This window comes from Brachyistius frenatus, unplaced genomic scaffold, assembly GCF_029030835.1.
Source record: "Brachyistius frenatus isolate BFR_SWC_R1_liver_20210118 unplaced genomic scaffold, ASM2903083v1 Contig_10, whole genome shotgun sequence".
Classification (NCBI taxonomy): domain Eukaryota; kingdom Metazoa; phylum Chordata; class Actinopteri; family Embiotocidae; genus Brachyistius; species Brachyistius frenatus.
The window spans coordinates 1284787-1298865 of record NW_027210609.1 but is presented as its reverse complement, the minus strand read 5'-3'; the positions used below and the strand labels follow the sequence as shown (position 1 = coordinate 1298865).

The 14079-nt window shown below is 41.2% G+C and overlaps 1 protein-coding gene across 4 annotated transcripts; it reads right to left on the bottom strand.

Moving 5' to 3' along the window:
- Positions 1-2416: 2416 nt before the first annotated feature.
- ddi2 (DNA-damage inducible protein 2) lies at positions 2417-14036 on the bottom strand. Of its 4 annotated transcripts, none has more exons than XM_069690760.1 (10): positions 13937-14036; positions 13524-13732; positions 11398-11527; positions 9978-10412; positions 9741-9867; positions 9317-9444; positions 8379-8507; positions 7769-7872; positions 7420-7612; positions 2417-4979 (listed from the first exon to the last, which is right to left on the bottom strand). In XM_069690760.1, the coding sequence occupies exons 2-10, from the start codon at positions 13659-13661 to the stop codon at positions 3472-3474; spliced, it is 2892 nt and encodes a 963-aa protein (XP_069546861.1). In that variant the 5' UTR covers positions 13662-13732; positions 13937-14036; the 3' UTR covers positions 2417-3471. The 4 variants fall into 4 exon arrangements, with proteins under 4 accessions (XP_069546861.1, XP_069546860.1, XP_069546862.1 ...); XM_069690762.1 differs by adding an exon at positions 5321-5369 and having other exon boundaries at positions 4939-4979; positions 13524-14036; XM_069690759.1 differs by having other exon boundaries at positions 13524-14036.
- Positions 14037-14079: the final 43 nt, after the last annotated feature.

The following is a 14079-nucleotide window of genomic DNA, read 5'->3' as shown; positions in this document are numbered from 1 at the left end:
CTTGACAGAAATAAACAGAAATGTAGAAATTTATGCAAATTTATTAAAAAAGAAAAACTGAAATATCACATGGTCATAAGTATTCGGTAAGACGCTTCAGAGCCGATCAACTCAAACATGGACTTGAAAATGAGGGGACGAGAATGTCTCACTGTCACGCAACATTTAAAAGAGACATACTTTTAAAAGAGTTAAAGGACAGGGCTGGTAAAAATGGATAATGTGTATTATTCTGCTTCTATAAATTGTCCCAGACTAGTCCACCATTTCCTTTTATTTGATTTTGTAAAAAGTACAGTAACCAGCTTTTTTTTTTTTTTTAAACATGGAAGTTACGGAAACTTTTACACATTTCTGAGCAGTTTTTTTTAAAAGAAGGAACTGAATGGATGCAGAGGCTCGGTGCACCAGACGGAGCAGGGATATCAGAAGTGTAAAGAGACGTTACTCTTTTCTTTTCATGAAATTTGTTAACAATACCATAAACACCAGACTTAACCTTTAATATGCATGTTCAGCCAAAAAAACTGCACTTTGAGATTGTGAACAAGCTGAATTCCATTTTCAATGCTAAACTTTTAGTGTATAAAATGAAAAGTACAGATGTTGCAATGCTGAAAGTGAACATATTAACATGCTTGATGTGGGTATTTTTTTTTTTAACATGCAACATGCCAACAACAAGCCACAATAACATGCTAAATGCCCTGTGCTCAGCACCAGCCGAACAAGAGTCAGACAGTATAAACCCTTCTGATGTGGGTAACTTGTTCTTTCCTCTCACACTATTATTATTATTTTTTGGTGTGTAATGAGAATTATATTGCCGCAGGGCCAGTAACACTTGTGTCCTTTGCCTTTCATTTGATTGTGATTTTAAAGGTCTAAATGAGTTGAATGCAACATGTTCACCTCTGAAGTGAAAAGTATGAAACATTTTACACACCTCCTGAAGGCGAATCTCTCTGGTTGTCAGGCTGCTGAGCAGGCCAGATGACTTCACTTCATCCAGGCCTTGCCAGAGAGTACAGGGAGTCACTCTTGATAGGTTGAGGTTGGAGGTGAAGATGAAGTTCCGTCAGGAGGCCTTAGCTGAAGGGACGTAGTCCTAGTCTGGCAGTCAGGGCGGAGACGGGACGGCAGACTCTGTAGGCACTCGGGGGTTATCAGGTCAGACACAGAACTCTGTCCGAGTCTGTGCCGGTTCTCTTTCACCTCCTGCAGAGAGTAGTCCTGATACAGTGGGACTGCGAAGGGAGAGAGACGGGCAGCTTTACATCGCCATAAATTACACTTTCTAGTGACTGACAAGAGAATTAAAAGAGGAAAAGTAAACTTACAAATTTGAATGTACTTTGACTTGAATGATACATTCGGGATTTCTTCCTCAAGTGAAACAGCGTCACTGCATTTATAAAGAAAGCCACATTTAATCAACTGTAAAATTTGACTAAGGTATAAAGATTTAAAACCCGTCTTACCCTTCATTAATTTGATCCTGATCATCCAATGGGGACAAAGTTGAGTCATCTTCCTGTAGTCCAGGTGTGGAGAACAGTTTTGGCATTGGCGAGTGGATTTCTTTCAAATCCAATATGCGCATCAACGCCACTGACCTGAGAGCTGAAGATAGGTCTACGGGAGGACTAGGACAGGACAAAGGTATTCTATCATAATCATCCTACATTTAAAAAGAAAGCTCAAGCGACTTATTTTTTAGTTGTGCCTTTTAGCTGCTATGGTTCTTACCTGTAATCCTCAGGCTGGTTCAGGGAGTCACCGCTTTCATCATGGTCTCTCGTGTGCTGCTCACTATTGCTTTCCTGAGAAGAAAACCCTGAACTAATCTGCTGTTTTGACTTCATGGTTGTCACTTGTGATATCAAATTATTCACTGGATGATTATTTCCAAAGTAGGAGTGTTGATTATTGATGGTGCTACTTCTCAAACAGCCACTGTTTTCTTCTCTGCAGTCAAATTGAGCCGTAATATTTTAGTCTGGAACTGCTCTCAGGCTTCACGTCAGACCGACTTCCAACTCGGCTTCAAGTGCAACCGTGGACGTGGCTGCATCCTTCATCTGCCTTAAAACCACTCGGGTTAAATAGTCCGAGTGACCTGCAGTCTGAGCTTCGAGCAGCAATCACATAAACTAGAAGCAGGTGTGCTTCTTCTCAGGCTCACTCAAACCAAGGTGTCAGAAGATTTCAAGCAAGATTATGGATGTTAAACATTATTAATTCATCTGCTACTTATCTTTTCAGTAATCATTTGTTTAAAACTTTAAAAAGAAAACACAGCTTTTTGGTTGATTTAGGTTTACTGTTTACAATGCAAGATAATCCCCAGGTTTTAGAAGCTGAAACCCCGTCGTTTCAGATTTCATGTTTGAAAAAGGACTTTACGACTCACACAAACTATACAAACACTAGTTTAATTTTATTTGCAATTTAAAATTCCAAGATAAAAGTAAATAATTCAATCTGCCTGAACATTGTTGGTATATGACCCAAATAAAGCCATTCAAATTGTTATATGACAAAACATTTGACCGCCATAATCTAACAGATTACAAAATGAAAATGGATGTTTCTATGAACAGATGATTTGACACATGAAGGACTTTCTGAAAAGGAGTTACAAACAGTTTTATAATCTACACATGGATAAACTTTCAAACTTGGGAAAATGATAGATACAGTACAAGACACCTTCTGTTATACACATACTGATTCAAATAAATGGTGTATGATCATACTTCAACAAAAACAGTTGCTATTTTAGAGTGACAATGAATGAATTTTCCACGTATATCTGCAGATATCGTATGTAAACTTGATCACAAATGATCAACCCTTGCAGCGTTTCCATCAATGGGTTCAGATTGTAAATTTAAGAGGATACAAACGTAAAAATCAGTATGAAAATCAGTAGGTTTATCATCAAATCGCTTCAAATATCCATATTTGTGTTGAATGATCATACGGCACAGTTATTCTGGTATGGAGAGTCGGGCTGATACTTCTCCACTTGAGATTATTTTATCGATGATCAACAAATTTAAACTCGTAACACAACATTACTTTCATGACAAAGGGGAAATTATAATAATATTTAATGCTTCAAGAATCAATCGTTTATTGGGCATTTAAGAATATGTCAATCTTTGACGACAAAACAAGAAGAAAATCAATCTATGATACCAAATCTCTAAAAACCAATGAAATGGGTGGGCACCCAAAACATCTGCATGCAAACACACCTCACATATCTTTTATAGCCAGAAAAGTATAACCAGTTGTCCTGTTTGTTCTTGGATATTCGGTACGACAAACCAAGAGACAGCGTTTCCCTGTGGCTTTTACGTGCTCCCTGCTAAAAAGGAACTGAGACATCTGGATCAGTAACAAGGTATAAATAAGACAGATGCTGAGTTGGGAGGCTGGGGACTCACTTGACTGGTTATGAGTCTAGGTGGGCACAGTGATACTGCGGGCTAGTAGTGCCAGCAAAGCTAGCTCCACAACCCCGTGGGCTTGTTCCAGTGCCTCCGCAGCCTCCCTGGCAGAAAAGCCTGCTGCCTGGATTCTCTGGATGTGCTCCGCTGGAAACTGTTCTATAAAGGGATGTGGAGAAGGAAGAAGAGGGGCTGGAGATGAAGGCTGGGGGGCCTGAGCAAGAGGAGGAGCAGAGGAGGACGATGTGTTTGAAACGTCCTCCGGTGAGCCCACTGCCATGGACAAAGGGCTGAGGAAAGTGTGCTCAGTCTGGAGGCCAGGAGTGTCTGGGGTGTTGGTGCCAGAGGCTTGTCCGTCTGCTACCCCCCTCCCATGCTGCCCCTCAGGAGGCTCCCTGAACTCCAGGTCGCCTGCAGGATCAGGAGGAACCTCTGGTTCAGGCTGAGAAATGACGATGTTACTGGCCTCATCTTGCCCCCTTCTATCTGCCCTCCTCTCCCCGGAGCCATCAGGACACTGCGGTGGTCCTCGCCCCTCCGCAGTCTCTGTTGTATCTCCGCCTAGATGCTCATCCTGGCCAGAGAGGTCGGGCACAAGACACTTCGATGGTTCCTCATCAGACACAGCAGCAGCATAGTTGGCTTTGGCATTGCTCGGCTCTGCACCGGCAGTTATGGCAGTAGAGGGGGATGGTTGAGTATTATCGGGTGTTGGGGTGCAGGGCTCGGGGGACACTCTGTCTGTGTCCTGTCTGAACGGCTGCGAGGGGGAGCAGGAGCTGCTGCGGTTTTGGGACTGAGCGCGATTGTTGGATACCAGCAGCTCATGGAGCTCCATTAGAGCCGCGGCTAGCGAGGGGATGCTGTCAGAGCTGGAACGGCGATCTCCATCAGGCTGGTCCCTCTCAGAGGAAACCACACCGTGGGGGGCAGTGGGAGACTCCATTTCAACCGAGTCAGGTTGGAAGGGAGCACCTGGACAGCCTTCGGTGCTATCAGCCTTGTCGGACTCAGTCGCCTCCTGCTCCATTGGCTGAATGGGGGAAAGTTCCTGTGGATGGGGGACCATGGAGCTGTTCACCACCTCATCTGATTCAGCATCCCCTTCAGTGGCTGCAGGTTGTACCTCACCCCCTGGATCCTGGGACACCGGGGTCATGTCTGCAGGAGGGGCACATGTTCGGAGGACATCTGTTGAGGGACCGGGTACAGGGGGTACTTTGGAGTTGCTATGGAGAGGCAGAGGGTGAGGATGGAGATGGCGCGGTGTGGGAGCTGCATCCTCCGCTGGGGACGAAGGCCGGGGAAGCTCTTGGGAGCCAGGTTGGCCTTGGCACTGCCCTGGAGCTAAGACTTGCTCCAAGGCGGCCGGGGCAGACTGAGAGCGATCCAGGCTCGGGTTCTGGGCTTGACCAGAGGAGTGGCTTTGGGAAGGGGAGGCGGGTGAGGACATTTGGTCTAAGGTTCTGGGTAATGTAAATGGTGGAGGCTGCGGTGAGGTAGTTTGTCCATCTGCAGTGTCTATTGTAAGAGAAAATATAACTGGGAATTAAACAACTGGAATTTGCGTGAACCCCATGTGAGAGTAGTAGTTCGAATAATGTACATTTAACAGCTTCAGACACAACCCAAAACACAAATGTCCTTACTGAAACTCTTGAATACGGGCTGCACAAATAATTCATTAATTGTGCTACTTTTTCCTTTTTTAACAGTTCTATGTATTCATAATAAATACATGAATAAGTAAAAACAAAAGTACGACATCAATTAACTGACCCAGCAGCAAAATAACAGCAAAATAAAAAGAAATAAATAGCAATGGACTTAGCACTGGCAATGGACTTGTGAATTTGCAGTACCTGGTTGGTAGGGCCCTCTCCAGCTGTCTCCAAATGCATCAGTGCTGTCCTGCTCAGGGGTTAGGCCACACACCACACACATCATGCAAAGGGACGGAGAAAGTTAGCAGTCACACACAGGGCATGCACCAAACTATCAGCCTTTTCACACACACAGATGTGAAAAGTGTCATCCAAAAATAACTTGAGCCCACGTTAAGTCCCGACAAAGCGATCACAGTGTAATCACATAGACGTCACTAAACCTCAGAGGGCCTAAACGAGGTCACATCAGTGGAACATTTGACCAAAATCACAACAATAACCATAACGTAATCAATCATCTGTCTCTTCTCTGGTGGAGGATTTCTTCGCTCCACATCATGGCTGCTGTGCTGCAGTGCCCCACTCTGAGTTTGAATTCACTGCAGCTTTATAATGCAGCTTTATATAATTAATGCTGCTCTTTGTTTCCACTCCATTAGCAATCTGCAGCCATCAGGGGACACGACTGGAAACAATAACAACGACTGAGTGTCGCAGTTGCACAAATAATAATGTAAGCCTTGGAAAGCATTAAAGGGAAACACTTTTTCAGCATCCGGATACGGTCTGATATTGTGACATAATCGAAGAGAAACTGTTTACACATTAAAACAAGGTACCAGACAAGAATGTCCGTTGCGTTATAATCCACTGACTGAAATATATGACAAAGAATCTTCATTACAGGAATGATAAAATGATTTAAAAATCCAATATTTCCATTAAGTATTCCTGCTCATCAGAGATATTGTATGATATAAAGGATGTGTAAACTGAAAAACCGGTTGATGAATTTACATTGCCTCACCATGTGTATTGCAATGTTGCCCAAACAGAGACGGACAGACACAATCCACCTACAATCCACCATTATTAGCAGTTTACAATGCTAAGGTCTGTGTTGGAGCAAACGGTTTGACAACTCCACAAACACAATTTAACGTGTTGTACAGTCGTCAAATTGCAGAAGGCTCACAAATGAAACTGTTCTTATGTTCTTGTATTACTTTATTTAACTTGCATTGGGGTAAGTTGCTTAGTTTTACTGATGGTATTATTAGTTCGACATTCTGCAGGTATCTTTAAATGTTGTTCAAGCAAACACACTTTGTCTGGAAGTTACCTTTTGGCAGTGCAATTCATTACCAGCACCATCTCTTCGAAACCCTTTGTTTTACATCTGACATATTTTACTTTGCAGCAACAGGATATTTTACTTATAATAACAAGATCATGTAAATAGGACAAAATATTTCTATGTTTATAAGACTAAGACATAATGAGACACTGATTTATATAGAACTCCAGTTTATGAGAAAACAGCTTCAATTATTTTTCTTTGATGAATAAAATTCACTTCTGTACCACTGCCATGAAATCTTGGTCTGCGTAATATATTTTGGATCATACAAGTAACCACCTACGTTTGTGTTAGCACTAAATGTTCCTTTCGGTTTTTCTATGTAGGAGGCTTCAAGTGCTGTTCTCACACTCCTCAGAGATCCATCTGCACTGTTGTCAACAACAATGTGACAAAAATTAATAGTCTTTGTTGAAGTCACTACAATGAAACAGGCTCGGTACTGCTGATGAAGCCTTTCATCCATACTCCTCTGAATATAGTGTGGATACTTATGACTATTTAGAACAAAGACAACATTACTCCCACCACTGGCAGGAATGGAGGCAGATGTTTACACCAGTGATGTAAATGGTAAATAATTCTAACCGCCATCACACAGAGCTCAAGTTTCAAATCATGAATGTTTGTTTCCCTTTAAGCCTAAAAAGCTTAATCATAGCTGAGATCTCATTTGTCTTCTCCATGTAAAAAAAAAAAGAAGAAAAAAAGCTTTGATTTGCCTGACAAGACATCTGCCAATTTCCTGACCTCGTCTTATTGTAAAGCACATTTAATTTGCTGAGGTGATGACATGAAGTGATCATGTGACTGAAAATTCAGATGACTGCATAAATGGGGTTGAGAGTAAGAAGCTTTAAGTGGCACATGCAACTGTAGTTCCACCAGAGGTGAAAAACAAGCTGAAGTGCAGATATTGGAGACAGGTTCTTACCACTTTCCTGTATGGACCTCTGAAGTGCTTCAGCCAGTTCTCTGTCAGCGATCTCCTCTGGGCGGGCGTCCTCACGGCCCTCCGCTCCGTAAGCCAGTCGGGCACATTCGGGCAGCTCTGCTTCAGACAGGAAGCGGGTTTCAGTGCCTGTAGTTCCTATTAGAAGCACGCTCTTCTTCAGGTCGATCGAACACTGCAAGAAAAACAGGACAGATAATGCGCCCGTATGATCTTTCGCTTTGGTGTACATTCAATAAAAAGTAAGCAGAAAAGAGAACCTTCATGCTATTTAATTAATACCAATCCAATACTGCACTGCACACTGGACTCAGATAAAAGGAGCTCACACCTGGTGTCTCTTCAGCATATCCAGGCCAAGCAGCATGTCCATTGGCTGGTCCTCCAAGATGGAGAAAGAACAAGGAAGGAAGTCTCCCTCTATCTGGACCTGAGCTGGATAAGTGTGACAAAAAACAAGAATTCACATATACTAGTAATTGTCATGCAGAGACTTGAACATGGATGGATTCGTAGGAATAGCTGAATTTTCTGAAATTAATCCATCTCAACCAACATTTTATATTTGTATGTGCAGTTTTGAAGGTGTGGTGAATAGTAAACTTAGGCAGTTTGAGTATATCTGTGAAAATATGAGAGAATTAATCTTCTTGAATGGATTTAATACTGTTAAATGAGTGTTTATAATGTTTCTTACAAAGCTATTTCATAACCACAACCCCCCAAAAAACGTATTACATTATCATTTGGAACAAAACATTTCAAACCATAACTATGGCTTTAAGTCTATAGTAAGCCAGTAACTGTGCTGAGTTCACCTATTTCACAATGCTGGGTCATAAAATAAAAGCACATCACACTTCAATGTCTTAATAACTAGTCAAGTCCTGCTTTGAATTAAGTACAGTGTTGCTTGTACTTGGACAAATCCAGAAACCAACCCATGTGAACTCTGCCAATGATCTTCTGGGTGCCCACTCCTTTGGCGATCCCAGCCCAACGTCGGTCCACCAGTCGCATAATGTTACAGCGTTCTGCGCACGCCTGGCTCATGATGGTCATCTGGGCTCCTAAAAATAAGGAACATCTGGGTTAAAAAAAAAAAAAAAAAAAATCAAGAATTGTCTTTGCAATGAAAATGGGAACACAAGGCTGCATTGATCATTGTAGTTCAGTAAGTAGTAATATTTCTGAGCTCAAGGATGAGGTTACTCGTCCAGATATTGGCTGATTCATAACATGCACGTACAAATCATGAAAGGGGGAATGAAATCACGCATACGAGAGGCTGAAAATCTATTTCTTCGGCAGGTGTCTTGGCTCACTCACTAGCCGGCTGAGCAGTTTGGATATCCGGAATAAACTCAAGATTGTATGAGGTCGAGTATCTGATTTAGGATGCCTCCCATCTACTGAGTTGTATGTGTTTTCTTTCTCTTCAAAGTGTAACTGACAGCAACTATTTCAAGCTGGAGACATCTTCGTACTTAAGTCTGTATTAATTCAAACCCACAATAAAGTAAACAGCACCCGTTCCTGCTCCTCTAAGTGGAATGCATCATATATCATTTTGTAATAAAGTTGCAATGTTGACACGCATAAGTACATGAAATTTAACAATTTAAAGGTAAATCAAGCCAAAACTATCTTCATTTATGAACCAATTGTTGAAATACTGGGAGGGAAGAAAGATGTAACCGACATACAGTAAGGTGGTTGATACATGAGACTACAGTACGGGCTGCATAAAACTAACCTAATATCTTTTCAGCCACACAAACTAAACCTCTATGTAGCACACCGACATTTTAGTACCATTCCAGTTCTTGCCCAAAAACACATGTAGCTACAACAGGTATCTGGATTTAATCATCATTACCTGAGTCAACAAAAGCCTTCACAGGGTGGCCATTGACTTTGCAGTTAATGTACAGCATAACCACCTGTCCAAAGCTTTCTGGGGCCTCCTCCATTGCAATGGTCATGTTTTCTTCCACATTGTGCTGCCTGGAACATGCACAAATACAATGGTAAGAGTCAAAATGTGATTCCTATATAGTTGAAACAATATTATTATTTATTTTTCCATCATTATTCCATTCCAAAGTACAGTCAAGTTCATGAAACTCATAAAAACTATCACAGTACCAAATATAGCACCACAACATGTGACTGGCAAGTGAAATGAAAGCTGTGCCATGGTGAGGATGAGGAGTATTATGTGTTGTTAATGTCCCTAGGTAGTCAACTATCTCTGACATAACAGTGTGTCATGATGTTGAATGGCTTCAAATGTCAAATACCTGATGTCCTCTTCAATCTTTGCCTGGGCTTCCAAATCAAAAGGGTCAGCAGTCAGAAGTCTGATCCTCTCTTGCTCCCTCTTGGCTCGATCCTGCTGTTGCTCCAGCAGCACTTTGGTAAATCGCTCTGAGGAAATACAGTTACACTAATGTGAACAATTTATATCTAATTATAAAAGACATAAACAGCATAAACATAAACACAAACTATGGCATATTACATCGAACACCGTTCACCTAAGTCTCCGCTCAGCAGGGCCTCAGCAAGTGGAGGGTTCCTCTCCTTAAGGAGTGAAAGCTCGTGTGGATTCGATAATAGCATCTGCTGAAGTAAGGCGGGGTCGTCCAGCCCCTGAGGAGAGGAGCCACGAAAGGCCATTGACGTGGAAGACTGCGGGTCGCGCTGCTGCTGTTCCTGCTGCGGTTCCTGCTGCTGTTCCTGCTGCTGCTGCTGTTGCTGCTGCTGCTGTTGTTGTTGTTGCTGCTGTTGCTGCTGCTGCTGCTGCTGCTGCTGCTGCTGCTGCTGCGGCGGCGGAGGCTGTAGCGGCTGCTGCGGTGGCTGCAGCGGCTGCAGCTGTGGAGCCTGTTGCTGCGGCCTTATAGCACCACGTTGACCGGTTGAAGAAGAGGTGCCCGGAACGGTGATAGAACGAAAGTCAATGTGGGGCAGACCTGAGGAGCACAGAAGATAAAGGATGAGAATGTTGTCATTTTACATGTACAAAACCCTTCTTACCAAATTGATAATGCATTCATTATTTATGTGTCTACTATCACTCATATTCCCGTAGTAATTGGTTCAGAATGGTTCAGGCAGGCTCCTGACTGTTACACGTAAGCATGAGCACATTTCTTATTTCACAACATCCTTACATTTGGATACCTGTTCAGTACAGGAATAATGTTTTGTTTGTGTAAGTGCTTAAATGACACAGCCATGGCTAATCTGTTTGACCTGTTGCACCCCTGTACTCTTCATCACTTGGTACGGTCACTGGACCAGTAACTTTTAGTTGTTCCTAGATCCAGACTGGCCCTTAGGGCCGACCAGGCTTTTTCAGTTGCACCGTTGATACTTTGGAACAGCCTCCCCATCCAGTTAAAGTCATCAAGTTTACTACCATTATTCAAATCCGGACTGAGAACATAATTACTTTTACCTGCATTTTCAGATTAGGCCCTATTAAATTGCAATTTGATTTTTTTAATTTTGAGTTTTGAGTATTATACTGGTCAGCTATATCCCCGTGTGTTTTGGCTAAATAGTATTTCAAATTTTGTTAACATTTTGTCTTATAGCTATTTTATCTCAAATGGCTTAAATGTTTCAAGACATTACAATTGTTTAAATTCAGTTTGATGTTGTGCAGCACTTTAGGGACCTTTTGTTGCATTTAAATGTGTTATTCAAATAAACTTTGTTTCCTTAGTATTGCTGCTGCTGTTGTTGTTGTTGTTGCTGCTGCTGCTGCTATGTCCCTGAATGTATAACTTGACGACAGTGCGCTCCTTTCTCTTCTCGTAAATGGCACTTACTTTCCTCATTCTTTAGATAGCTATCTTATCCAAGCCCTCTCATTATCAAAAACCTGCAGGTCTACTTCACCTCTGCCATCATATCATTAGTGTTCACGTAATGTTAACAAACACATATTACCTGGGAAGGCTGGTTGAGTTGGTGGTGGCCTTCTGTCAGCTTGCCGGAGAACCACCACGTCTCCATCCTTAACACCGTAGTTCCCCAAGGCACGAGTGGGGTCTTTTAGGGGCTGTTCTACATACATGATCTGGATTTGGAAAAATACACAATATTAAATTTTTTGTAAACACAAAGACAAAGTGATGTTGTGTAGTTTCACTGGCTGGAGCCTGATAGAACAGGTACCTTCAAATCACATGTTTATATTACTGCTATGGACTGCCTGATGTCATGATGTCACGTATCCGTACAATTTATACTCTTCACTTTGTTTGCAGCGTGCTCACAAACGTATCTCTAAACAGACCAAACTGTGTTAAGGCAGATGGGATTTTGAAGTTGTTAAAATAATTTCATTTCCATTTATCTGTATAAAAAATAGCTGGATGAAACTAGGGGAAATGTCATATTTCCATTGATATTTCTGCGTTGTTTTCCCCTGTTTGAGGGTTTGATTGGTGCTTTTTTAATGACATCATCTTGTTGCACCACTTTATTCTGCTAATCTTTTAATGGCACATGAATGGAACATTGGCAACATCGTAGTAGATTGTTTTTGATTTCTGGTACCTATTTTTACTTGTCATTTCTTTGTATATTTTAGTATCAGCTTTGCAAATCTAAACGTTTATTTATGTTACGTCTGCCCTGTGCAATTTGTGTTTACAATAGCTGAAAAGGTACACAGATATCGTTTTTTATTTATATTCAAATAAATAAATGGCTCTTTTACTTCATAAGGTTTAAGTATATTATTAAACTAAAATATTTTAATAGTTGCATAAAAAGAAGGGGAAAAGACAATTCATTTGTTGAATCACAATTATTTGTATGACAAATTATCATATTATATTCCATGATTGTGACAGCCCTACTTTAAACTGGATATTACATTAGATATGTCAATGTATCATTACGTAATAAATAATATGTTGGTATTTATTTAAATACCTTCCATGTCATGTGAACTAGGGGTTCACATTTTTTTTTTTAGTCTATATCGCCGTGTGTGACCAATGTAGTTATTTCTGTGTAATGAATATATGCACACCGAGACGGCCGAAAAAAACAGAAGTGATCCTAGCTAAGGCAGCAGGACAGAACTCATGTTTTAATAGAAGATGATTGTATAAAATGGCATTGAGGGTATTGAAAAAAAACTAAAAATATTTAAAATTCACAAATTGTATGCAGCATATGAAGGGGTGAGCCCTCTGGGCAAGTGTTACTACAGATTCTGTCTTGAGGGCTTTTTGAATTGAACACCCAACTTCACACTGATGTAACCTCGGTTCTAGTCAAACAACAGCTGACACACGTGCAGTATAAAGCTCAATTGACACACACACACAAAAAAATATATATATTTTGTCAGGTGAGCAAGTGTGTTGTAAATGTGTTGTACTTCTGGTTTTTGATTATGTAATTTTTTTTAAAAAAAAGTTAGAAAATTATTATTTTCTGACAGAATTTTGAAAAAGTAAATAACATTAAAGCTGTTTTATACAGTTGAACATAAAAGGAGGCTGAAAAAACCCAAAACTATTTAGCTGAAACATTTCAGTGACTGTGAAAGACACGATGGTAGTTGTGTCGTGTTGTTTTATCTTGACAGCTTTTTTTATGTCTGTCAAGATAAAACACTTCTATTACATCTGGAGTGAGTGACCAGGCGGACAAATGATGGGCTCTTAAAAAAGAAAAGAAAATTTAAAAAAAAGCCCAAAGTAACTTCACTCCACTAACAAGTTTCCCCTTTTCTACCATTATATCCGTCCAGTCTCCTCGGAAACTTAAAAGCTTCGTTAGCTCGCCTTCGGGTTGGGACTTGATTAATGCCACCCACGCTGCTGGTAATCGTTATTAAACACGGGAGACGTAAAGCGTCACGATTTTATTTATTTTTTCCTGTTGTTGATAACTCAAATTTCGCAACACCAGAGCAGCAAAAACGCCCGATTCATGCTAGCAAGTCAGCTAGCCGAGGTAGCCTTTTTTTTTGTTTTGTTGCTACGTTAGCACACCGGCTACATGCAGCTTTGAGGAGGAGAAGGAGGAGAAGGAGGAGGAGGAGGAGGTCTTGCCTGAATTTCCCCAGCTGGGATTCCTGATTCCAGTTCACAAAGTGCAATAAAGTCTCTCAGCTCCAGCTCAGGGGACACATCGAGGGCGAAGGTGGTTTCTGGGCGATCCCTCGGCGCGCAGAAAACGGTGACCAGCATCGCTTTTTCTTTTCTTTTTTCTTGTTGTTGTTGTTTGTTTGTTGTAGGGTTAGGATCTCTGGACAAACCCGCTGTAACGAGAATGAGTTTTTTTTTTTTTTTTTTTTTTTTAGTGCAGGTCCTCGTTTCAGAGGAAAACACAAAAATCCTGTTCGGATCTTTTCTCCCCCAATTTAAAAGAGTTACTGCTTTTAAAAATGTTTTTTTTGTTTAAAAAAGCGCGTCAAAAGCGAAACTAATAGTACACCAAAAGAAAGTGACTGCTTTGCACTTACTGGGTGGGAGCCTGATGTAGCGGTTTCTCTTTTAACAACAACTAAACTAGTATTGCTCAGTTAGTGCCGCATCTCATTCTGCTTGTTTTTCGACATGTCGCATTACAGAAGCTGCAGTCGTGAGTTCTCTCTTCTTCTACGTT